This window comes from Anthonomus grandis, chromosome 12, assembly GCF_022605725.1.
Source record: "Anthonomus grandis grandis chromosome 12, icAntGran1.3, whole genome shotgun sequence".
NCBI classification, from domain to species: domain Eukaryota; kingdom Metazoa; phylum Arthropoda; class Insecta; order Coleoptera; family Curculionidae; genus Anthonomus; species Anthonomus grandis.
This window is the reverse complement of record NC_065557.1, coordinates 20,930,025-20,957,303: the sequence shown is the minus strand read 5'-3', so window position 1 is coordinate 20,957,303 and position 27,279 is coordinate 20,930,025. Positions and strand designations below refer to the sequence as shown.

General features: G+C 33.7%; 1 protein-coding gene across 1 annotated transcript; it reads left to right on the top strand.

The window, feature by feature from the left end:
- Positions 1–27,039, top strand: LOC126742877 (serine protease snake-like). The gene is made up of 6 exons (XM_050449728.1): positions 1–113; positions 9,269–9,426; positions 15,438–15,550; positions 15,730–15,980; positions 22,704–22,891; positions 26,814–27,039. Exons 1-6 carry the CDS (start codon positions 53–55, stop codon positions 26,955–26,957), a joined length of 915 nt encoding a protein of 304 aa, XP_050305685.1. The 5' UTR covers positions 1–52; the 3' UTR covers positions 26,958–27,039.
- The last annotated feature ends 240 nt before the right edge of the window (positions 27,040–27,279 follow it).

Here is a 27,279-nt window from a genome sequence, read left to right as displayed (position 1 = left end):
ATTTTCGTATTATTAAGCAAGTCTTTTGTAATAGTGGCAAAAAGTGAACGAAATGATCATGTTGTTGCTTTTTTTATTTATGCCACTTTATGGACAAAAAATTGCCAATGAGAGTAAGTATTACCAATATAAATTTTTTTGGATGATATCAGTTATTTTTTTATTCATGTCAGTATGTATATCTATTAAGCCTAATAAATATCTAATTCATATTTTTGCCGTATTATAAAATTATAAAAAGTCCAAAATATGTCCTTTTTAAAGTGATTTCTAACTTGTTGAGGTAAAACCGTATAAAATATATATATATATTTTATACGGTTTTATATATATACCGGTTGATTTAAGTAATATATAACCGGTATATATATATATATATATATATATACCGGTTGATTTAAGTAAAATATGTATTGTTGTGACGAATTCATAATGAGTTACTTATTTTATTGGGTATGGGTACTACGTCACTTATAGCAAAAATCAATTTAATATATATCCATAATAAATGGATGGAGATTTACAAAATAATTTCTGTAGAACGTACGTTCATTAGTGAAGGGCACACATATAAAAAAAATCTGGTGCTTTATTTTGTGCCTAGATGTAGCTGTGCATGATAGGTATCATATTTATTTTTCTTGCGATATTTTCCCCCGGACGATTTCGATATTACTAAATTCTTACTTATTTGTTCTCTACAAACTAAATTCCAGTGTTGCAACAACCGACATGGTGATTACAAACTGGTTTTCTTCATTTAAAACTGTTTTCGTTCTAGTTTGCCTTTGTACAGGATGTTGGAAATTATTATGAAATTTTTCCTAATAAACTCTTGAAGCCAAAAAAAACTTTCCAAGGCATTCACCGATAACGTAAATAATTTACTCATTTTCGCCGAGAGCAATTCATTTTGACATAAATCTACTTAACTTGACTGATAAGTAAACATTATAATTGACGTCACACAACAAAGAATAAATGAATTATAGCCAACTTTTTACTCGTAACACAAAATTTCTTATTTTTAAATGACATAGTATTAGGGGTTAATATTATTTGTCTCTAACTATTATTATTTTATTATGGCTATTACAAGTATTGATTTTTCTTTTGAAAGGCTGCCATTTTGCTTTGGATAGAAGTAATGACTCAATATTCTAGGACCATAAAACATTCAGTGGGAACTTTCGAACGATGTATCGCAAAACCCCCCTTTCTATTTAATTTTATTTTTTAAAATAGGGTCCCGAAACCATTTTAAAGTTTTGCATAATGAGCTAGTTGGTCCCAAAATAAAAAGTCCACTTTTCCGGCTTTTTTTCACTAAATGTCACGACAAGGGTGAACAAATCCAATATGGCCGCTAACAGATGATATCTCAGCTGCCGATGCTGCTCGGCTAAATCTACATTGGTACCTAATTACGGATACTTGAGGCAGTCAAGCCTATCCGTGACTTTTAGTCTATAGAGATATGCATATACATATAATAAGAGATACATTTAAAGAGATAGTATACGGTTTTGACCTTCCACAATTACATATTTATTTTTATGACTTTATTGTAAAGGGATTCTCGGATCCCATAGACGTTTTCTGGCATAAATGAATGAAATCAACATTTGGTTATATACTTTCCTGTGTTTTTGGCTTAAATCTTTCGGCGCAAAGCTCGAACGTAAAACCCTGGTTCTCTTTCTCCTCCATATGTACTTGGAAACGTTGGTGTTTCAAATAATTTTGGCACTGACTATTAATGAAAAAGCGACAATAGCCACATTTCAAATCGGCGCAACCCGGGGTCGAACCTAAACTAGACATTCTAAAGAGAATGGTATAAAATTACAACTAAGTAGTAAAAAAATTAGTCTTAAAACAAAGGGCTTACCTAAAAATTACAGAATCCCATGCAAAAAGTGTTTTGGTTAAAACTGAAATAGGTAACAATATAAAATAATAGTTAAAAAAAAAACACGCTTTTATTGCCAATAGAAGTAAAAAGTAGAAAATATTTTTTTTATTATAGTAGAAGAAGGTCGGACAATTAATCATAATTAATTACCTCAAATGAAGGGTACAGGGAAAAAACCAGATATGACATTTCTTTTCACATTAGAGTAAATTGAATTTTAATGTTCAAAACCAATTATTTTTATTTCCAAAACGAATATAAACATGTAGTTTACATAAAACAGAAGTTAATATTATTATAAAGTATTATGACTAAGATTTTTTGGTTTGGAAAAACTAAATACGGCTTTATTGCAAAAAAATCTGCATCACTCAGGGTTTTGCAGGAACAAAAGCAGCAATGTCACCTGAAACCGACAAAAACCAGCTGCTTTTATTTTTGAAATAAAAAAGAAGATTTAATTTTTTGGAATTTTTAATGTTTATTTATCAACATATTATTATAAAGTAAGTTAGACATGACCCAGGTTTTGAAAAAATGTCACGGCTTTTGGACTACAAAACCTCATGAGGCTCATTAGGTCATTAAACTTAGCCTTTGGAATTGATAATGAACCTGTAAAAAAATTACAAAAATTAATACATCTCATTTTTATTTAAAACTTTCTTATAACTTACCATCGTATACCGGAACGAGCAGCAAAAATTCTCCGCATCTTAAAGCTGAATTTCGGTCAAAGCGTTTTCGTATTAATCCTGACAAAACTGGTCCATTGTATGTTGAACGGTAGTAGATAAGGCGGCTATGATCAGATGATGCGACTATTTCCTTCAAAATCTGGCATTTAAATGGACATTTTTGTAAATATATTGTGTCTAAAAATGATTTCCAATCCAGTATCATATTTTGTGACACACTCACTACAACAAACGGCGATGGTTTGGAGCGGGAATGCCTAATGACTTCTTCGAACTCTTCCGGGACCTCAAAAGGGCTCTTCAAATCCCACAATCCTACTTTTTTGTCACATTCCAAATAGGAGTGTTCTCTTATAGGGAATGTGATTTTTATTTCATTCAGATTATGAATTTTGTTGTTTACTTCAAAATGAATAAATCGAAAAATGGTAAAGTTTTTATTTTGTCCTCCGGCAGAGTCACAGAAGATTTGCAGTTCTTCAACATCGTCGTCTAAATAATTATTGATCACATGGAAGAAAAGATGCAACTTCGTTTGATCCTTTTTTAGCCTCTCCCTCATGATAGGTATAAAAAATAGATTGATCCGAAGAGAGGACAAGTACATTAAAGGCGTACATAGACAATTGACGTTTATAATACACGTCGTTAGTGGCAATTTTAGGAATTAAAATATTTTTTTGCAAAATCAATGCAGATGGCTTCCTTTTTGTTGCTTTTTTTGCAGCTTTTTTCGCTTGCCTTTTCCTTGAATAAAACGCCTCAGCCTTTTTTTTTATGCAACTCGTTCATAACGGTTAATTCTCTAATATCATCAGTATTAGTCAAACTTTTCAGCTTAATTTGAAATTCATCACACGTTGCGCATGTGTCACTTCTAGGGTATCCAAAAGCAATATTTATATATTATTATTATTACAGATTGTTCTGTACGTTTCATACGAGACTTTAGCATTTAGATGCTTTTTCTTAAAGAGGTTAAACATCTTTATGACTGTAAGTTCTTCTGGTAAATAGGTGTTTTTTGTATCTTTTAGACTATAGTGGCTCTGACGACCCTTAAAACTTTTGATGTGGTACATACCAAACCTTTTGTTAAGTCGTCCAGCTTCCAATGAGTTGCACTATGCTTTCCACGTCTGTCCTTAGGAGCTGCACCACTTCGTTTGAGGCTTTCCTTTATATAATTTATTTTATTTTTTGTAATCCCATGAATAGAACAAAAAGCTTTGGCACACACCGGAATATCATCATCGCGAACTCGAACTCGATACGCATAACTTGCATCATGGAAACTGGCAGTATTCTCGTTCTGACGAGGTCTTCTATGCTGAACAGGTAAGACTGTAATTAAACCAGCTAAATAATAATTTTGCTCATCGTGACAGCTCAGAGCATTAAAATGTCTCAATGTTTCTGCTCTTTGCGCCTCATTAAGTACCTCAAGGCACTTTAATCTTGAGCAATTACAAGGCTGTCCAGCTTCACGAGTATAACTTCTCTAAAATGTTGATAACTTCAACATTTTAGAGACCTCTGACACCCGACCGGTTCGCTTTTTTTTTTTTTGAAGGCATAATTTTGTTCTTAACGGATCCCTCCGAATCACTATTAGCTATAATGGTTTATTATTAATCACACAGACAAACCAGAAGTCACACTTTTGCGGTTACAATAATACTGGCACGTTTTTTAAAAATGAATATTGCATCAGCCGGTTTGTTTACATGACATCGCTGGTTTTTTCCCTGGACGTTTGGACTAAGCTGGTTTTTATTCGGTACGCTATATTTTAGATACTAATTTACGCAAGACTACGGTGGTTGTTTCCCGGTTTTAGTACTCTAAAATAAGCGTCTTCATTCGAAGAATTCAATGGCGCCTCTACCGAGATTTTCAATAAGAAGTGACGATCTGGAAGTGATATCTGGTTTTTTCCCTGTACCTTTCAAATAAAAAAATATAATAAAATTTCTAATTAACAGAATAATTCAAATCAGAGTAAAAAGCGCGGGGTTCTTGATATATTATGACAGTTATTCTATTCACAACTATTTATGAAAGAAGAGTTATGAAAATGAAGTAAAATGCACCCCACGCTTTTCACTTTCATTTCAGTTATTCTGTTAAATTTTATTATGATTTTTATTTGAGGGAGTTAATTAATATTGATTGTCTGACCTTCTACTACTATAATAAAAACTCTTTGTAATTAAAAATTATTTTCTACTTTTTTGTTCTATTAGCAATAAAAGCGTATTTTTTTAGTTTTTTTAAACTATTATTCATTATCTTATTGAAAGCATCTCATATTACCTAGATACTTTCAGAAATGGCGGCATGTTCAAACTTTTTATACTCTTATTATTAAAATCGATAAAATGAATGGTAACTGAAAAAGTATACTAATTTGATAAATAGAAAATTCAATGAATTTAACGTACAATTAAGCAACATTCTGCTGGCCGTCCATTCAACTATAGACAGACCTATTTAAATGTCATTGATCACATATTGGTTTTGAACGTTAACCAAACTTTGTAAATAATAAAGAATAGTTCGAAAAGAATAGTTATAAAAGAATAGTTCAAATTAACAAACTTCTATCCGTGTTTTCCTTCTCGTAGGTACGTGACACCTTTCGGGTCTCTCATTGGTTGATAGCAATCACGTGGTCTCGTAATTACGTACCAATGTGGATTCAGGCTCAGCGTTATTCTGTCATTAAATTTGTCATCAATTGCTAAATTGGGCCGGGACCGACTTTTTAATTTTGAAAATTTGAGGCTTAAAATGTGTGGAAATGATTGGTAGTTACGATATGCGGAAACTCGAAAACTATTTACAAAATTTATATTTTTGAGGGCAGTATGTGAAATAAGGATAACGATATGAGTACGAAGCTTGAGTCTGATCGTAGCCGATCGATAGTTCTAGCCTGGACACTTATCCCCGCTTCCATCGATACCTCACAACAGAAGCCGAAATCATGCGAGGCGACGATCGCATCGCGATGGCAAAAATTCCGCGCTGGGGCACATATTTTGCATTGATTCGAAATAATATTTTACTGCAGTTATTATTGTAGTTTATAGTAAGATTACGCATTTAAAATTTTAAACTACCAAACTATTTTGATACTCGCTTTGAGTTTTAAAAAGAATAAAAATTCGGTATTTAAATTAGGTGGGTAAATTAACAATTTTATTTTTAACTTACATTTTACAATCTTAATTTTATTTAGAATAATGCCTACCTCTTGTTGCATTCCTGGGTGCAAAAGCAATTATAAAGATACCGAGAGAGTTACCATTTTTCGTTTTCCCAATGACCCGGATCAAAAGAAAAGATGGTTAGAATGCATTGAAAGAGACGACGTAGTGATAAAAGAATCATCAAGGATCTGCATAAAACATTTTTCTGAACATTTCCAATAAAATAAATAATAATATATATTTAAAACATTTATCATATACCTAAAAATACGTAATAATAAAAAAATATATTATCTTGTAAAATGTAAAATATTAGATCCCGCGGTATCTCCACTTAGTCGTTCCACTGTACGGCGTGCGCCGCCAAATCTCGGCTTCAATTTTGACGCCACCAAACCAGTGTCACGGCTAGAACTATCGATCGGCTACGTATGGACTATAGCCGATCGATAGTTCTAGCCTGGACACTTATCCCCGCTTCCATCGATACCTCACAACAGAAGCCGAAATCATGCGAGGCGACGACCGCATCGCGATGACAAAAATTCCACGCCTTTTGAGGGTAGACAAATTTGAAACACCGTTTATGTATATTTTTCCAATAAAATAAATAATAAAAAATATTTAAAACATTTATCATATACCTAAAAATACGTAATAATAAAAAAAATATATTATCTTGTAAAATGTAAAATATTAGGTCCCGCGGTATCTCCACTTAGTCATTCCACTGTACGGCGTGCGCCACCAAATCTCGGCTTCAATTTTGACGCCACGAAACCAGTGTCACGGCTAGAACTCTCGATCGGCTACGGTCTGATAGCAACAATCGTGATGACAGAGTCGTACGGGTTATTTAATTTCTTATTAAATTTTAATTGTTTTTATATATTATACGGAAAAAAAGTATTAGTAAATGCAATAAATATATATTTTTAATATACAGAGGGTATTGATGTTTACAGACATTTATGAAATAAATAATAATAGTAATTTGTTACTAGGGTTTAGGCTAAGGTATTGTGACTATAAAAACTATTTTTTTATGTAATTTAAGTTTAATATGTAGAGTTTATTTAGGATACAAGTATTGATTTTGTACAAATTTTTAAAATATTGAATTTTAAGCTCACGTGACTACAATAACTTTATTGATATTGTTACGATTAGGTTTAAATTTGATATTTGAGGTTTATTTAGGATGCAGTGATTAATTTTTGACAGATATTTGATATTTGAGTTACAAGTCACGTGACTACCGTAACTCGTTTTCTATTGATCCGATTGAGTTAAAATTTACTATTTGGGCTTTATTTAGGATACAATTAATAAATGTTGATAGATATTTAACATATAACACATTGCATTGACATGCAAGGCGACTATATAAATACATTATGGTTCTTTAAAGCATATGATACCGCAAGAACTGGTCTTCTCTTTCCTTCCTATATAAATTTTGGCCTCCCCGATTAACCAGGCTTAAGTACACCTGATAATTCATATAATTATTTTTTTTTAATTCAACAAGACCTAAACGTTCGAAACTGGTCCCCACTGACCAAAAGCGAAGCGACTATACTGTTAAGATTTACATATGACCTGAAAATATATAGTAGTTTTTATTGTAATATCATGTAATATCCTGTGAATGGTAGTAGTACCATTCCATCTCTTTCGTGGTCTCCCCAAGTACCACGACAATATAGAGTATTATCTATTTACACCTCCCTTCTCCTTGACTCGTCTCTAATTCGTCATTCAGTAATTCGAGTATTCAACGAAAGGGATTTTTAATGGATAGTACCATACTAGTCCCGTGTTTTCAGATATCACAAAGAATGTCTTAAGAACGTCTCTTCTTGATTGCCAAAGCTACATAAGAAAGACGTTAATTTAAGTTGCCTGGTAAGCGAGAATTTGCCGATATTTTTTAAAAGCATGTGGGATTTCGCACTTACATGTCCGATTACTCCTTCTAGTACTTCCCATAAGAAATCTATGAGTGCAAGAGAGAAAGATATATCAATGCGATTTCCAAATAAATTAATTTTATATAAACTGATGCTATAAAATACTCTGTATTTAATATAGTTTTTTTTATTAACTAATTCAATGAAAACGTGTCCTTTTATTTTATTAAGTGTAACCGGCTAATGTCATTTTGTCATGACCTATTATATAAATTTAAAAAAAATCAAAATATTATTTTAGGAAAGGATAAATATTTATTGAATTCGTTTTAAAAAAACTATATCAGATACAGAGTATTTTATAGCTTCAGTTTATATAAAATCAATTTATTTGGAAATCCCATTGATATATCTTTGTCTCTTGCACTCATGAAGTTCTTATGGGAAGTACTAGAAGGAGTAATCGGACATGCAAATGCGATACTTCATTTTAAAGGCAATTTAAAAATGCTTTTTAAAAATGAGAAAATCGAGAGAAAATGAGATGAGAAAAAAACGAAACGTCGGATTAATTTTTTTTTTTGCGTCATGTTGTAGGACATAAGTGGCAATGAAAAACTGTTTTTAGTTTTCCGATGTCTCTTTAAATAAAGTCGGTAGACGGTAAAAACGATTTTGACAATTTTTTTAATTTTTTTCGGATAACTCCGGAAGAATCCGGAATTTTTAAATTTTTTAAACGTCATTTTATTAAGCTCCAAATTGCGCAACTTTGCCTCCATTTAACCGACCCTGTAACTCTTACGGTTTCCGAGATTCCAATGGTCACCCTCGAATTTGGGACACCCTGTACATAGAGTATTAGCATAACGAAGTTAATTGTTCTACAATTGTACTTGTAGTACTACTGGTCCCTACTTCATTCAGGGAAATATTTCGATTCTGTGGACAAATTCTGTATCGTGCGTCGTCGCAGTGTGTATAAAATAAATTTTAAATGTTAAAAATAATCTTGAATTTGATTAAGGCACTATATTAAGAGCCTTCATATATTAAGCTCTCAAAAATGCCGACTGCGAGACGTTTAAAATTTCCATGACGTGGATTACGTGGTTTTTTCGGCACGCCCAAGCCAAAAAATATTACATACATTACCTGTAAAAATCAATGTATATACTTATATCAAGAGATATAAGTTTTCTATTGGGATAGATTTTTAAATTTTGAATATTTTACGTATATATTTAATATTAAAAATTGGTAAATTTTCAATACTATTTACAAATAATATAGCCATGAATTGACAAAAATAAGACAAGAAAAGATTATATATATATTTTATACTTCTTTAATGTTTTTTTTAATCATATTAAAGAGTTTTTATTTCTTTAGATCCTGTGCTTAAGCCAAATCTTTTTTTGTTTATTTTCCTAAGCATCTGAGGGCTCTTAAATGCACCTTTTAAATCTTAATTAACTAAATTTATTTTGCAAGAATAAGAAGTTTATTATAGAATCATATTTTAAGAATGCCAAGAATATAGCAAGGAAGTATATCAAGTAGCTCATGATCCATTTCCAAAGAGGTTCGGAAGAGTCGCTAAACCAATATCTACATGCGCTATATTTGAAAATCCACTAATTATTGGTGGTACTGTGACACGACCAAGAGAGTTTCCCCATATGGTACGTATAATAGATCTTTTAATCGTGAGCATATATAATCCGTCTTTCTTAAGTCTAAAAATTACGTTAAAATAACATTTATCAGTGCTATAAAACTGAGATACATATTGATATAAAACTGATAATACATGGCTGGGATCTATTTTTCTACTAGTACGTTTGTTGTTTTATGATATTTTCAATAAAAAGCATTTTACTTGATGATATATTTTTATAGGTAAGGTTGTATTGGTAGCTACTCTATTATTTGAGTATAGGTACCACGATCCACTGATCTCTAATAATACGAATTCATTGTATTGGAACTAAAAGTTTATGCTCATTTCTTGCAGTTCGGGCTACAGGCCAGATTTGTATTGTAGAGAGAGGAACTTAAAAAAAAGAAGATTTAGAAAACGGCTGTTCCCTTATAAAAAACATATTTTTATATGTGTACGATAACGATTTTTTACCTTAAGAAATACATGTTTACTTAAGGTTCTGGTGTATTATTATTATTGTGCCAGTCGAAATCAGCGAATGGAGATTGAGAGAAGGAGAGTAAGTGACATTAGTATTCCTGAAACTCGGAGGCATGGTAACGAGGCAAGTTTTTATATAAGCACAAGACTTGCAAAACTTGCTACAGCACTGGTGAGCGAGGACACGACAAGAGGAACTGAGACAAGAGAAGACAGAAGTGTCAAAAGGAGGTGTTCGAAGTAACCACTTTAGAGACAGAGGCTTAGGTTAGAGGTCACAGATGCCAATATAAAGTCAGATATTGTAATTAGATATTGTCAAGCCTAATATATTGCTCCTTGCCACCGCGGTGTCCTATCCCTTGGCGTTGCCGACGCGGATTTCTTAAAGCACCGGTCATGCTTCGTTTTGTTCCCTGACTGTTAGAGACTGAAAAATAATAATAATTGGTTATTAATTCTATGCCTTGGTATTCCGCCCTCAACTGACGTAGTTATTAGTTTGTCTAGGTTTGGGTTTAGTTTTAAAAGTCTGCACCACACAGTTATGCTTTATGATGCATACGATTTTAAAAATAGCGGTGTAAGTTCTTATTTGTTTATAATATGATTTTTTATTACTTATGTTGTGTCTTGAATATTTAGCAAATAAAAACATTTTGATTTAATTTGAGATATGGGGGTAGTGAGAGGTCAAATTATAGACGCTCTCATTCTCAGAGTGAACCAGTAAGCAGGAGAGAAGGTCAGGCAAAAGGCTAGTTGGCAGAGACTAAAGCCGGCCGCACACAAGTTACAAATGTGGCGCCACATTTGCCTTTCGACATAATTTTAACCTAACGACATTTCGTAATTCGTTCAACATTTTGTACATTTGCCACAAATGCGGTACAAGCACGCACATCAGGGCTTAGTTCTGTTTCGCATTTGTAGCCATGTCGTCGTCTTCTGATTTTATGATGTAGCAATTATTAAGTCAAAACCGAAGAAAACGTCGTTACTGGGTTCATCCCTATAATAATGGTTGTTCCAAAAAGGGAAATTTTGAAGTATCAAAGCAATTATTAAATCATGATGATGAATTTCAAGCTTGCTATAGAATGTTACCTGCAAAGTGTGGTCATATAATATTTCTCTACTTCCTGAATAACTAAAATGGTCTATGTAATATCGTCCTGTGGAAAAGCATTTGTGGCGCAACATTTGTATCGTAGGTGCGGCCTGCTTTAGGGGTCAACAAAATTAGTGAGTAAATCGATCATGAAGATTCGATGGAAAATATTTTTAGGGTATAAAAATAACTACCAGAAGGCGCAACTACCGTCTCAAATTTTAAAATTGCATTTTTTTTTAAAGTTAAAGTCTTTAATTAGGACTTCTTCCGCTGAATCGAAGCCAGTTTCAAACTTTCAAAATGTCAAAACTTATAAAGCAGCATCTGCTCAAGTAAAATAATAGCCTACCATTTATCAGTGGTATTTTTCATAATAAGTAATTTTTGTTTTTTAATTTTTAGAGAGATTAAGTTTAACTATAATTTTTGTATAAAAAATAAGGTATTTTAAACATAAAGATTGTTGTGGTTGGCGTTCAATTATTTTTGCAATAACCTGCTTTACCTTTTTAATGGTTTGACCGATTTTAACAAGTTTGGTATCGTTGAAAAAAGCATTTATTGAGCAATAATAATCGACCAAAATATAGTTAATTTAGTTGAATCCTTCTTTGCCAGGAGGCTGGTTTTGATACAATGACCCAAAATCCTAAAAAAATAAAAAAAATTTAATGGAACGATAGGACTTTTTCTTCATGAAAAAGTAGCCATATAACAATTAACCGTTAAGAAGTTGAAAAAACTATTGAACGCCCACCATCATCTTTATTTTTGAAATAACTTTTTTTTTACAAAATTTACAGATAAACTAGTTTTCTTTAAAAATGTGAGAAAACTAATTTTTCTTATTATTCGAAATTTAAAATAAATGCAATTTTAAAGTTTGAGATGGCAGTTACGCCCTCTGGTGATCATTTGTCGAACTTGAAAATTTTTCCAGCAATTATTCATGACCGATTTACCCAATAATCTTTTTCTAACCCCTAAGACTTAGGGGTTATAAAAAAAACAAGGAACAGAAAAAACAGAAAAAGGAACAGTCTTATTGGGTCACCCGATATAGGTCATGATAATTTGTCAAGATGGGATCATTTTATTCAAAGTTTTTAATCCTGTGAATTAAAGAGTAAGTATGTACACTATGAACTGTAGTATGTACTCCAAAATATCTAACTAAAATTTACACACCTGTGAATTCATAAGTAGGTCCAAAATAACATTTTATTTAAGGAGAAAACTATTCTTATTTGTTAACTTGCTTATTTTTAAATGTATATTTAAGGTGAAGTAGGCTTTAGAAGTGCAAAGAAGACTGAAAACTGTATTTCATTTGCAACGAACAAATGACAGGATTAAGAAACAACAGGCGTAGGTTTAGTTATTTTTTTTTAAATATTTTATTTATATTTTTTTGTATGTTTTGTTTTATACTTTCTATATTTAATATATTTTCAGGTTTTATAAATGTTAATTTTTCTTTCCCAATACATTTTTCCACACAACAAAAGCGGTAGAGTAAACATCCCAGATTCGTCTTACGTAGATTAAATAGCATAAAGTATATTGAAGGTACATACAAATAAATTCATCTATAGTACGTATCTGTGCTATTCGGAATAAGTCAATTTCTCATTAAATGATAAAAATATTGATGTTTTTGTCCTTGATCCAAATTTTAAAAAAATACTCTTAAAAGACTCATACACTTCAAAAAGAACACTAATAAGTGTTTTTTTCAAAGAGGGTTATGGTCTGATTTATGTAATTTAATTATTTATTAATACTTTTTTTACAATATAACATCAAAAGGGATAGTAAAAAATTAAGGAAACATGTTTATTTTAAACCATGGTTAGTGATAATTTTAAATATATTCCAGAAAATCTTAAGATTGAGATTGTTTTTTGGGATTTGAGTGAAATTTTATAAGTAATTATAACTTTTTACAATCGTTAATTCCAATTACTATCTTCTTTATTATAGGTCAAACTATTTTAAGGATATAGAAGTCTCAGTAGGTATATGAATTACTAAAGGACACTGGATTAAAGCATAAAAAATCAGATTTAAATCCTACCCTAAAGGTAAGCAACAATAATATATAACAACAAACAACATATATAACAAACGACAATAATATTATTAAAAATGACAACTATTTTTCAATAGGTTTGATTTATATGAGCAAATGAAATTTAATAATCTATAATCCAGTTTTTTTTCTATTCAAATGCTGCTGTATATTTGTTAATTATCAAGGACACGTGGGAGAGTGCAAAACTCAGGTTCAGTGCAAAACTAGAATTAGGACATTTACTAACGTATTATACAGTGTGGCTCTTAATTGTCTCACCCCCCTCTTATCGTCTGAATGCGTTTATACAAAAAATTTTAATTTGGCGCACATCCTTAGCAACAAAACTACTACTTTTGGGTCCCTAGGTCATTTTGCAAAACTTCAAAAGGGCGGCGGACTGCCATTTTAAAAAATAAAATTAAATAGAAAGGGGGGTCATGCGATACATCGTTTGTGAAAGAATGCTTCCACTGAATGCTTTATAATCTTCAAATATTAAGTCATTACTTCTATCCAAAGCAAAATGGCATCCTTTCAAAATCTTATTTTTTGCCTTTTATTTCTATTCCAAATAATTACACATTAGGTAACACAGAAATGTAACTATTACACTACAAAAAATGTTGCAAATGTGCACCATTAACTTCAAGATAGTAAAATAGACTATTGGAGAACTCCTTGATGTCGATTGAGCATAGATTCTAACTGCGTGAAGTAGATTTTTTGTTTTAAGTAGCCCTATAAAAGAAGTCCAGAGGTGTGAGATCGGGTGACCTGACTGACCACTCGGTAGGCCCTCGACGACCAATACACTGATTAGGGTAAGTATATGTCAAATATGCTTTCTCAAATAATATTTCTGCTAAAGTGAGGCGATGTCCCCTTCTGTTGAAAAACTATTTCCAACTCAAATTCATGAGGATTGTCTTCAATTATCTCAAGCATCAGAGGTTCTACTGCATTTTCCAACATGTTTAAGTAAAAGTCACCTATCAGATTTAAGTCTAAAAAAAGAGGCCTAACAATGTCATTCCCTAATATGCCAGCCCACACATTAATTTTTTCTGGATATTGTGTGTGTTTCCCGAAATATGTGGGAATTTACGTCGCTCCAATAACGGGCATTTTGTCTATGAACGTTACCATTCAAACAAAGTACATTCATCACTGAAACAAATGTTCTTAGAATAAATAGGCTGGCGTTCTATTGTCTCGGTCATTACTTCGCAGAATTCCATATATTGTTCAGGATCTTCTTCTATCAACTAATAAATTATATGAATCTTATACGGATAAAATTTATGTTTTTAAGTACCCTTTTCATGTCACCAACTGTGGAAGTACACTATTGTGGATCTCTTACCATAACTGCTATAATATCCACTTATTTTTCTTCTGGATAGCTAAGACGCCCTTAATTCTTCCTACTGGCAACAAAAAAATTCTGAATTACCTCGCGAATATACTTTTGACATACTATCCAGTGTGTCAGGAAAGCGAACATTAAAAATTCTTTCCATCTCATGTACATTACGATTTCCACCATAAATGAAATTAATTTCAATTTTTTCAGCAAGGGGGCATGGATCAGGAATTAAATCTCGATTGAATGAAGATAAAGACAAATAAAATTGTACTGAACGAAATAGCAAAAATATTCTCTCCTTTCCCTATTATTCACTTTTAAGGGTATTGGTAAACCAAATAAGTTTTTGTGTGGAACAGTAACTTTTATGATAATAATATGACTTTCTTTACTATACCTGTTCAGGTGTAGTAAAGAGTATAAAAATATATAAAAATGCGAAAAATAAGCTTTTGAGAGGCTGTCATTTTGCTAAGGGTAAATGTAATTACCTAATATTCTAGAACCAGTGGGAGCTTTCAAACGGTGTATCGCATGACCTCTCTTTTAATTTTATTAACGGCGGGACGCCATTTTGAAGTTTTGCAAAATGAGCTAGGGACCAAAAGTAGTAATTAGCTTGCCACTGAAATGTGTGCCACATTTCAAATTTTTTCATAGACTCATTCAAAAGATAAGAAGGAGGGTGGAACAATTAAGAGCCGCACTGCATATCATGCACTTTAAATCCCAAAAAATAGTCAAGACTAAAAACGCGTCAAAAAAATTAATCAAAATCAAGATTGTCTAATAAGCATATTTCGGTACAGTAAAATTAAAAGAATGGTTGTTCACTAAAATTTACATTGTAAACTAATATTTGAACACTTCATAATTCTCCTTAAGCCATTTTTTGAAACATGCACTCTTATATTTGCTCTGAAATTAAACACTTAAGTTTAAGTATTAACTAGTTCTAAAAAACATAAAAAGATCGGGTGTATACCTTTTTAGGCTGTGATAGGTTTTGGACCAACAGAAAATGAACCTTTAGCTTGGTTTTGTGGAGGAAGTTTAATTAGTGAAAAACACGTGCTTACTGCAGCTCACTGTAGTAAATCCTATAGGTAATTATCTTAAAACTTTATTATTATTTTTTTGCCTTGTCAATGAAGTGTATTTCTATTTTATTATCGATATATCCCAAAAAGCTTATCCTTATATAATTATACAATCCGCATAAGCTTCTGCTTTTAACTAACCATAACAATGCAAAATTTTAAAAAATATTAATCTTAATTTTTAGAGGTCCTCCTCAAAAAGCAAAATTAGGAGCAACAACCCTTAATGAAACAGGATACAATGTTCAAGAAATTGCTATAAGTAAATGTGTGGTACATCCTAAGTTCGAAACTCCAGTAAAATACCACGATATTGCAATTTTATTTCTAAAAACGTCCGTTAGATTTACAGAGTTTGTTAGACCTGCTTGTCTAAATACTAAGATGTCAAACTTTAGTATAGCTACTGCTACAGGGTTTGGAAAAACTTCATTTTGTAAGTATGCAAATTTTTTAGATGTCTTGCAATTCTCTCTCGACATTTTTAAACGTGCTTTCCTATTCAGAGGCCTTAAACAAACCTGATCTTCCTTATCTCCTGACAATTACAGTTATAATAATAATTATGATAATAATAAATAATTTTATTTTCTAAAAATATTGACATAATCATATCAATTCTAAATATATAAAATATAGATATTAGATTGAAACAAAAGGCTTTGTATTCAGCTTCTTTCCTAAAGGGGGGGCTGTTAAAGCCTGAGTATACATGTGCCATGAGATAAAGAAATAAATGCAAAAACAGTTATCAGTCGGCACACCAACCCCATATCCTGTCAACCTGGCGAAGAAGTTGCTGCCTGATTCTAGTTTTAGTACTACCAACTAATAAATTAAATTTATTAATTTCAAATTTAGTGATATTGGAGGCTATGTTATATGAAAATCTTTTCTTAAAAGACTTTTTATTATACTTGATGATTATAAAAATATGCTTCCTATATATATATATGCTATAAAGTATGTTAAGGTTATGAATACTAGTGCGCAAAACTACTTTTTTATCAAGATAAATTTATATTTAGGACATTTATATTTAACAGTGTTATTAAAAAACAAGCTGAGTGCAATATTCTCCTGTTGTACTTGAATTGAATTAAATTGTCGAAACAGTGGGCTGCCAAGGCAGTTATGCATATAGGTCTCCTAATGGACCCGTCATGCCCCACCGGGGGTTACCAGAGCCCAACGGCCTTAGAGAAACCGATAAGGCTCTCTGGTCTGAAGGACCTAAAGTCACTCGGTACACTGAAAGTGTTACCCAAGTATTTGAACCTGGCGCGCGTGAGTGCTGGGCACTCCTCGACTACATGGTAAACGGTTTCATCCTCCTCACAGCACCATCGGCATTCCGGGTTGTTCACAATACCGATAGTATGGAGATGGCTTCTTAAGTGCCAGTGACCGATTAAAAGACCTGTCACTAGTCGAATTTCGCGTCTTTTTAGGCGTAGTACATTTTTGGTGAGAGAGGCAGAGGGCCCACCTATGTGCGCTTTGGCCTGTCTCATACCAGGGGACTCAGTTCATCTTCGGTGGGTCCACTTGTCCAGCAGACCCTTCATTGACGAGACCGCAACGCATTTGGCGATACCAACTATGGGTTCCGGCCCCATCGGCACATTCGCGGATCCCAGTCTGGCAAGAGAGTCCGCATCCTCATTACCCGCATGGCCTGCGCGGCCAGGTATCCAGACGAGCTGGACCCTGCAGCCAACCTGCACCAGTTTTTTCAGGACTTTTATGCATTATGTCACGAATCCCTCGCAGTCCATAGTCACTGGAGCCATGCAGTCACTGCCCATCAGAAGGAGAGGACATTCCTGCATGGCCCGTGACCAAATTTTTGCGTGACCGGTCTCGCCAGCACGCAGCTCGCCGAGGACGTACAGCCTGCACGCAGTTCCCACTGCCTCGAACCGCACAGCGAGGTCCAGAGGCGGAAGACTCAGCAGAGCCTCGAGCGCTCCAGTTGGCGCCGTCCGCATGGAACCCGTCATGCTGAGACATGCAAGACGTTGGACTCTGTCTAGCTGAGCACGAATTTTCGCTTTCTCCGCACATGGCCACCAAACGACAGCCCCGCACGTGAGGAGAGGTCTCACAATACGCGAGTAGATCCAGTGAAGGATCTTAGGAGACAGACCCTAGGTATTGCCGAAAGCCCGCCTGCAGGCTCATAGCGCACAGGTGGCCTTCTTCATTCTGGTGTCTGCATAATCGTACTAGGAGAGTTTGGGTTCTAACTTGATTCCCAGAAATCGAACTGTCATGGAGTAATGCAGAGATATAACAGGGGGCGTGCCAAAGTTACGTCTCCTCGTGAATAGTAGGAGCTCTGCTTTTTTAGGGTTAATCCTAAGACCCCCCCCCCCCCCCCCCAGAGGTACCATATGTCCACCATACGCAGAGCTCTCATCATAGGGCCCCGCATTGAGACGGCGTCTTTCCCCGGGCAAAGGATTACCAGATCATCAGCGTAGGCCTGTGTGTATAGGCCAGCACTGCTTAAAAGATTTATCAGGCTGTCGACCATAAGGCACCACAAGGTAGGGGACAACACTCCTCTGTGCGGGCAGCCCCTAGCCGCCAACATTTCGACAACCTCGTTGTTGAGCTGGGCAGACACATGACGTTTCGAGAGCATGGCCTCTATCCAACTAACCAAACAGGGTTCCGAGCCGCGGCTCTCGAGTGCTTGGCAGATTAATGCGAAAGGGGCGTTGTCGAACGCCCCTTCGCCTTCAGCATCGCCATCGCCTTTAGCATAAAGCTGGTAAGGCTGACAGGTCGGTACGATTTAGGATCTGTAAAATCGCCCTTTCCGGGCGTCGGAATGAAGACGACTCCCACCCGACGCCACAACTTTGGGACGCAGTCCTGAGCAAGGGACGTCCTGAATAGTCTGACTATGTGTGGGGTTAGTACTCCTAACCCGTTTTGCAAAAGGCATGGATATAATCCATCCATGCCCGGAGATTTGAAGGGGGGGGGACTGTCCTGATTGCCCATTTCACCCTCTCGCAGGCAACCCTTCCCCCCCCCCCGCAGTCCCGAACTCCTCCAAGCGAATCGGAGCCCGAGAACAGCTAGGAGGATCGCGAGATGAGTTGGAGTCTGGGAAGTGAGTGTGCAGCATGACCTCCAGTGACTCCCGCTCACCGGCAGCGAAGCCGCCATCCGGAAGCGACAGCGACCCCACCCCAGTTCCAGGCTCCCTGGACAGCACTCCGCACAGTCGCGTTGCGGAGGGTGTGCCCTCAACGTCATCGCAGAACCGCCCCCAGCACCGTCCCTTATAGAACGTAGTTCTGTTGTACTTGTAGAAAGCCAACTAAGCTCCCTAAGCTTATATGAACCCCTTATATACAAAAAATGTTTAGTTTTTGCACTCTTTTAATCTCAGTTGTATTTAAATATGCCCTATAAACGCTTGTTGCAATGTGAGATCAGCAAAGTTGAAATGTGATAACATTAGTGCATCACACAATTCAACCTTCGTTGTCCTTTCTAACGAACGTCGGTGGGGAAAAAGGGATCTTAGGGCTGAGTAAAACCTTTTAATACAGGATGTACCATGCTCATCAAATTTAAGTTTATTTTTCGATTATTAACCCTAAGTTCTTTGAAAAGTTTTTGGAAAAGATATTACACTGCCCAATGGTAATTCATTAGAAAATTTGTCGCTGCAGAAAAGTAAGTCAACTGATTTAATTTTAGTAAGTGATTCTCAGATACTGCATATAGCGTATAGAGTTTGATGATCTTAATTAACCTAAAAATTTGTCTCTGCAATATCCTTCGGCCTAAATAAGTATAATACTTGCGTGTCATTAACGTAAATTTGATATTTACAAAACTTAAAGATGTAATAAAATTAGCCGTGTAGATCGTCACTTCCTTGAGGAAGTGTGAGTTTTTTTGTCCTGTTACTTTAAAAGACCTAATTAAAGCCTGGGCGCTAACCCCACAACCACAATACGATAAAATAACTAACAGAATATAATAGTTCAGTAGATCAAATGCACGTCAATAATCTAACAGCACCAATACGCTCGCTTTGCTCTCGTCTTGTGCTCCGGTGAGATCATCCGTAACATTTACAAGTGCTGTTGTGCAACTGTGACCACGGCGAAGTTGACTGATGATCTTAGGATAGCTTACTTTAGAAAGAGGAACTATCTGAATGTCTGTGAAACAATTTGTGGTCCTACGGTTGGAACCTTTGGTGTGAAACGCAAATCACAAACCAGTTTTAACACTAACCAAAACTCTTTATTTTATTCTCGATACATGTTTTGATAGCTAGTAGTAAACTCGTGTCGAGTAGGTGAAACTGTTTTGTGATACCTATCTTGGTTTGATCGATCCTTATGCAATATATCTGAAAAGTTTTTAGTCGACCAAAGATGCAAGACCTAAGTTTGTTTAAATGTATTTTTATTTTTCTACACGATTACTTGGCAAGTCAACAAAGAAGTGTATTAGCGATATTCCTATATTCCAATTCCAAGCAGATGCAACCGTGATTTGTAAATTTTTTAATTTTTTCGACCTTCAGGTTGGCCAGTAATGATGTATACTATATTCTTGTAATACTTGTTTCCTGTTTGAAAACAATCCATTACCTAATATAACTTCTCGACTATCCCAAAAAACATTCGGAAATTCCCCTTTTGCAGTACATCGTTTTGATTCTATTTTTGTTTCAGGCATATAAAGTTGTATGAGTACCAAAATTTCGTCTTAAGTAATTAATCGATGCCTAAACTGAGACATGCCCCTAAACTACACCAACATATTACTGAAAATGTTAATACTTTAATTATAAAACTAAAAAATTGTTAATTAAATTTGTTGAAATGTTAATTAAATATTACCGTGAGCAAACGCGGCAGCCACCGTGGTTCAAAGTTCCCGGCTACAATGTCCAAACCACTCAAATGATAATTATACAACAAGTGCATGTCCTAAATGGTTGTGTGCTAGGTGGGCCAAATTCTGTATGGGAAGTTCGCTATCCCCACAATTATGTTCTCGGACTGGCATGTATGCAGAAGCGTAGAGCGCAAAAATCAACAAACTAAACAAAAATCAACACTGAAACAATCGCGAACCTGCGAACGGAGAACATGTAACGGTAAGAGTAATAGAGAATCGAGGTAGGGAAAGAGACGAGACGATGAGACGCGTGGGAGAATGGGGAAAACGAGCTGGTTCCCATAGATTGGCTTTAATGAGACGCATGAGGCAAACCTAGGAGATATCTCTTTTTCCTGCAGTCTTCTTAGGCCGAAATTTGGGTGAGCATCAAAGTTAGGCAATGACATTAACTGGCTTTTATTAACGAATGCTGCCATTTTCACGGTAAAGGTGGACTTTTTCCAGGCTCCCCTCGTATGTATAAAATATTTAACTCAATACTCGTTTATTTATGCAAACAGTCAGAGTACTAAAACTATAAAATTTCACTCGTGAAAACGGACAGCGGATTATCCAAAACCAAATCAAAATAAAATACCAATTTTTGGTTTTGGCCAATTTTTACATTTTTGTTATTTTTTAAATATATAGATTTTTTCCAAAAATCCAACTGCAGAGTAAAGACTATCTCTTGTGAAGTTAAATCCCTCTGGTAACGCACTAAAGAGCAAATATCTAGAACCTACTGGCAGACTAGTGTTGTAAGGAGGAATATTCCAATGGGTAACATAATTATTTTATACATTTGTAGAGATATAGCAAAGAAAATAATAGTAAACTAGTCGTTCTAGTAAACTAGTTCGTTAGTATAATTATCTTTGGATATAGTTAAAATTCAATGTGAGAGGTATGAGAGATAGATAGATGAGATATATGAGAGATATGAGAAGGACTGTCTAACTCTAAATAATCTTTTCTGCAGTTTAAAAGGTCTACCGATCTTTGTTGCCGAATGTACTCGAATTATTACGCCATAATAAAATATCAAATGTACAAGGGAAAAATAAACAGTTTTAAGGTTCATACGCATTATAAATACATATGATTAGTCTTTTAAGACTCCAGATATTATAGGAAATGTTCTCTGCGACTACATCAATATGAGTCTGCTTTGATTGAAATGCATTACAAATTTATTAGCAGCAGTCGAATTTGTCGAGCGACATTCAAACAAACCAGAATTCAGCCTACTTTTATGCAACTATACATAGCATACATGCTAATTCCAGTATCCCCAGACAGCAAAAAAGTAGGATCATCAGCAAACAGGGCACGTTGCAATTGTACATTCTGATTATTAGCTTGTAAATATTTACAATACAATATTGAACCTTATGGTACGCCAACATTCACCACTCGCTCCGGTTCACACCCTCACCCACTCTTATCATTTGATATCTGTAGCGTAAATATGTCTTTACTAAATTGGCGGTCTGGTTAGTAAAAACATAGGTAAAGCCCATATGATTGCTTGACGCAATCTAATGTCTTTTCAAGATTTCTTGTAGTATAATACGTACTTTAAAATAATGCTTCTCGAAACGAAAAAATTAGAGCCAGTATACCCATTGTCATCTTTCTTCTCTTACGGAAATAAAGTTGACTTTCTGAGAATAGAATATCCTTAAATAATCTTTATTAAGATAGTTAATAGATTGTAAAACATCTAAATGATATGGATAAAAGTGAAATAGGTCAGAAATTCTCAGCTGCATTGGATTTCCCTGTTTTAGTATTATTACTGTCTTCTTGGGAATGCCAGGAAAATGCCACTTCTAAGATGAATTTATGAGTTTTGTCAGATATATATAGTAAATCTATTGATTTGATGTAAAGACCAAAGATGTCTTGATATAAAAAAAAAATACCCAGAGGTCAGTAATTATTGACAAACTAACAATTATATATATATATATATATATATTATAATATTGATAATTGTCGTGACTTTTAAGTGGACAAAACATATAATTATAATTACTAACTGTTAATTAACTGATTTAAAGAGGTATACCCTTTGTTTTATTGTTTTATTTTCTTTTGCCTAGTTGTTACGACTACCATAATTTACTATTAATTATAAGTGATAACATAGTTCAATAAAAATAATTAAAATGTATTTTTTTTAATGTTTGTTTAGCGGCTTCATAATAATATGTGGTTTATATTTTAGGCAGTTCTACAATCAGTAATTCACTACTTAAAGTAGACCTGAATTATGTACGCAAAAAAGATTGTAAAAAGTTAATTAAATTACAAAAATATGAAGCGCCTAAGGGTATTACAGACCAGATGTTATGTTTTGGAAATTTAAAAGGAGGAAATGACACTTGTGAAGGAGACTCTGGTGGACCTATTCAGGTATCTATTTTTCATATTTTTTTATATTTAAAAGGAGTATTCACATCAGAAATCAATCACGACTCAGTTCCGTTCTGTCAGACAATCTTTGATGTCAGTCTCCTGTCAGTTTTCATTCAGTCATAATTTGAAGGATCTATTCACCTAAGTTTGTCACATCCAGTCAGTCTAACCGTCTAATACAATCTCAGTTCATATACATTCATGTACAGGATTTTCATTTGAAAACTTCCCACCACGGATTTATCGAAAACCACTGTTTAAAAAAACGCCGAAATACATCAGAAGTTTTGTCAAGGGAGACAACTTAGACAACTAACCTAAAATTACTTCACTCTCTGCCCCCCAGGGTCATCCCCTTAAAAATTTTAAATGGCAAGGGGTATCGAGTAATAGCTTGTTTAGAAGGGCTTTCAAAGTCTTTTATTTTGACGTTTGAATTTTTTATATCGGTCGATTCGTTTTCGAGAAAATTAGAAAAATCTTTGTTTATCTTAATTTGTTCAGATAGAAAACAAAAACATAAAATTATCAGTTTTTATTTCAATAAGCGTTCAAAATGTTGCCCGTTTTTGGCCAAACAATGATATAGGCGATGTTCAAATTCCTGACGGACATTTTCAAAAACATGTTGTGGGATATCATGGCAGCTGTCGATGATGCGTTGACGAAGTTCATCCAAACTTTCAGGTTGGGGAGTAAAGACAATAGATTTCAAATGACCCTATAGAAAAAAGTCTAACGGTGTTATATCAGGAGATCTAGCAGCCCATTTTATAGGTCCCCTTCGCCTTATCCATTTATCTGAAAACTCGTCGTCTAGCCATTGCCGAACGGAAAGAACATTAGCGGAACAACAACAACAACAACAATAGAAGCGCCGTCTTGCTGGAAATATCTTTTAGCCTCATCAAGTATAGGGTTTCCATCATAATCAATTTAATTTTCAACAGATTCAGTGATAAGCAGATTGATGGTATTTTCCAACATATCCAAATAAATGTCTCCATTTAAATTTCCGTCAATAAATATTGACCCAATCACTTTATTTCCTAAAATGCCTGCCCATACGTTAATTTTTTTAGGGTACTGGGTATGCCCTTCTACAAATGCATGAGGATTTTCATTGCTCCTATATCTATAGTTATCCTTATTAACAAATCCATTTAGATAAAATGTGCATTCATCGCTGAAGCAGATATTCTTTACATGCATAGTATTATCATTAATCGCTTCAGTCATTTTCTCACAAAACTCAACTCGCCTATCGAAATTGTCTTCGGTTAACTCTTGCAATATTTTTATTTTGAATGGATGAAATTTATGAAGTTTGGTAACTGTGTGAACAGAGCCTAATGAAATACCAGTGGCAGCAACAATTTTGCGTAATGAAGTATAACGATTTATTCCAAAATGACCCAAAACTTCAACTTGAGCGGCTTCATCCAAAATTTGCCGATTATCACGTTTTTTATTTGCAACAGATCCAGTTTCAGTAAACTTAGTAACAAGGTCCAAAACATACCTATGCAAAGTTATCTTCTCCGGATGTCTGGCATTAAACGTGGCAGTTTGCCGATCACATTGATTTTGGGCACCATAAATTAGAATAATTTTCACTCTTTCGGCTAGTGTGTAAACCATTTTGGAAATAAAACCTTCAATTCAACAAATAAATTTCCACTATTCCAAGACTATCACAAATGTAACTGACGGCAAAATAAATTCTTTATTTTTCTTAGCAACTATAAATAACTAAGCAGGTATAACAATAAATACAGTTCGCCCAGGATATCTGTGTTGATGAAAAGAATGCGGAAAAAAATTCAAGTTGTTATTTAGTTTTTTCCACGTCTAATCTTCGGAATTCCTTTTTATGTTGGTAGTTTCCGTTTTAAATTATAAACGAATTGTAGATTTGGCAAACCCTAACGAGCAACATTTTGAACACTTATGGAAATAAAAACTGATATTTTCATGTTTTTGTTTTCTATCTGAACAAATTAAGACAAAGATTTTTCTAATTTTCTCGAAAACGAATCGACCGATTTAAAAAAATCAAACGTCAAAATGAAAGACTTCGAAAGACCTTTTAAACAAGATATTACTCGATACCCCTTGCCGTTTAAAATTTTTAAGGGGATGACCCTGAGGGACAGAGGGTGAAAGTAATTTTAGGTTAGAAAGTTGTCCCCCTTGACAAACCTTTTGACGTATTTCGGCGTTTTTTTTAAACAGTGGTTTGTGATAAATTCGTGGTGAGAGGTTTTTAAATGAACACCCTGTATGTAATAGCTATATATACTGTTAAGAAAATAACTTAAAATAAAATAAACTGTAAATGCATTAATTAATTATTTTCGCTTTTGTTGTACCGTTTTGCTTTTATTTTGTAGTTTAGGTTTATTTCTTGAATTTATTTAGGCTTCAATATTTACGTTTAGTGTATCAGTTTCATCAATGATGCCAATAAAAAGAGTGTGTTCCTAACTTAAAAGTGTATTTCTGTCATTAGTGGGTCCAACCCACTAATGACAGAAATACACTTTTAAGTGACAAAAGTGTGTTTCCAAAAGTTCCATTACATAAGTCAATAACTTTTCACTGATTATTCGCTGAGTAGTTAGTTTAGTTGTAGTTCTCATTGAGAATTTAGGGAAGGACGTATTTTACACACGCAAATTAGTTATGATTGTTCTAGCTCTTGATTGAAAATTCGAGACTTGATGAAGAACCTTATGCCACATACAAATTTTATCCTAAGACTAGACTTATTTTGCTATAAGTCAGGAAAAAGCGAGATGTAGGATGATGCTTGATGTGTTTGAAAAGTACATTGTTTTTATATAAACTAAATAGCATTTTGTTTAAAAAATTATTATTCTATTCTAGTATATACAATACATGTGAACTAAAAAAAAATATATACAGGTTTGTAATTTTTAAAATATATTTTGCAACTAATTATGTGCATGCTGTGATTCTGAAATATTAATATATTTTTGATTTTTAAGTCCTTTGTTGAGTGAATTCAATGGGTTAGCAACTTTTGATGAATTATTTAAATAATATGATATGCAAAAATATAATATTAGGTGATGGACGTTGACGCGGCTGCTTCCTTAATATTTGCTTTTATATTTTGTCCTATTATTAAATGTTTTGGCTTTTGATGGCAAAACGATCTAATTTTATTTACCATATATTTCTTCTTACACTATACGTTTGAAAATGGTGTCAATTTGAATAATATATCAGTAAATTTGTATTTTTGCTTATCGTCGAGACGTTTTATCTTTTACAATTTTTCGTATATATCAACGGTAAAATTCAAACGGTATTTATTGTTCAAGCTTTATAGTAAGTTATTTTACCTGAAAAAGTTTGAAACACAAAAGGAAGTCGATACAAATTAACTTCTCGACTTTAAGAGATGTAAGGCAAACCCCAAAAAATCAGGGAAAGTTTGCAGGCAAGACTGATGATGTTGGTAAACAAACAAATAGAAATTAAACTTTCATGAATATAAAAGAGTAGTAAAGGCTGTTTTTATAGCTCTTGGGTATAAGGCAGCATAATTTTTGAGCTATTTCACAAATATTTAATACATATCTGAATATGGAATAATGTTGACAGTTTTGAAAGACTTTTTTAAAGGCATATTGTTATTTTGAATATATATCCAAATCCACCCATTTTGCAAAAAACCCGACCATTTTTCGTTAGTTTTAACAAAAGCCGCTAAACTGCAGAATTACCTATTTATTAAAAACTAGGTCTGAACTAATCAAAAAAATTATTGACTGATGTGTATACATAGCGCGTCCAGATCTTAGCTTAATGAGACTGAGACGAAAGTGAAACGTGATATATAAATATTATTTATAGGAAAATAGTATACATATAACTTGTTTATTTTTAGGTTATACTGGATCAACCATACTGTATGTATAACATCATAGGAGTCACTTCTTTCGGACAATTTTGTGGTATGGCAAACTCCCCTGCAATATATACAAATGTAAAAAATTACATTTCGTGGATTGAAGATACAATTTGGAAGTAAATTATAATGAAAAGAAAATGTAATTACTATGTGTTTTGTAAAATATTTCAATTTTCCAATAAAATATCCAAACCTGTAAAAATCTTTGAAGCATTCATAAAATATAATAACACCTGGTATAACCGTGACATACAAATAAAACGATATGACAATCAAATTACTTCTGTACTCTAAACGCTCATATAAAAATCTGTTAGTATAATTAAAAGCATGGTCAGTGTTAAGCATACATAGTGTCCAGTCAAATAATAGACTCATGTTAAATGATCTACTATTAATATTAGAATTTGCAACTAAATATTTTCATATTTAAAAGCATTTA

What these genes read in the sequence shown, in the direction of transcription:
- LOC126742877 (XM_050449728.1), top strand. Translation starts at nt 53, where the DNA reads ATGATCATGTTGTTGCTTTTTTTATTTATGCCACTTTATGGACAAAAA. An exon ending in CACTGTAGTAAATCCTATAG is followed by an intron (nt 15,551 to 15,729) that starts GTAATTATCTTA and finishes CTTAATTTTTAG; the next exon opens with AGGTCCTCCTCAAAAAGCAA. An exon ending in GTTTGGAAAAACTTCATTTT is followed by an intron (nt 15,981 to 22,703) that starts GTAAGTATGCAA and finishes TTTATATTTTAG; the next exon opens with GCAGTTCTACAATCAGTAAT.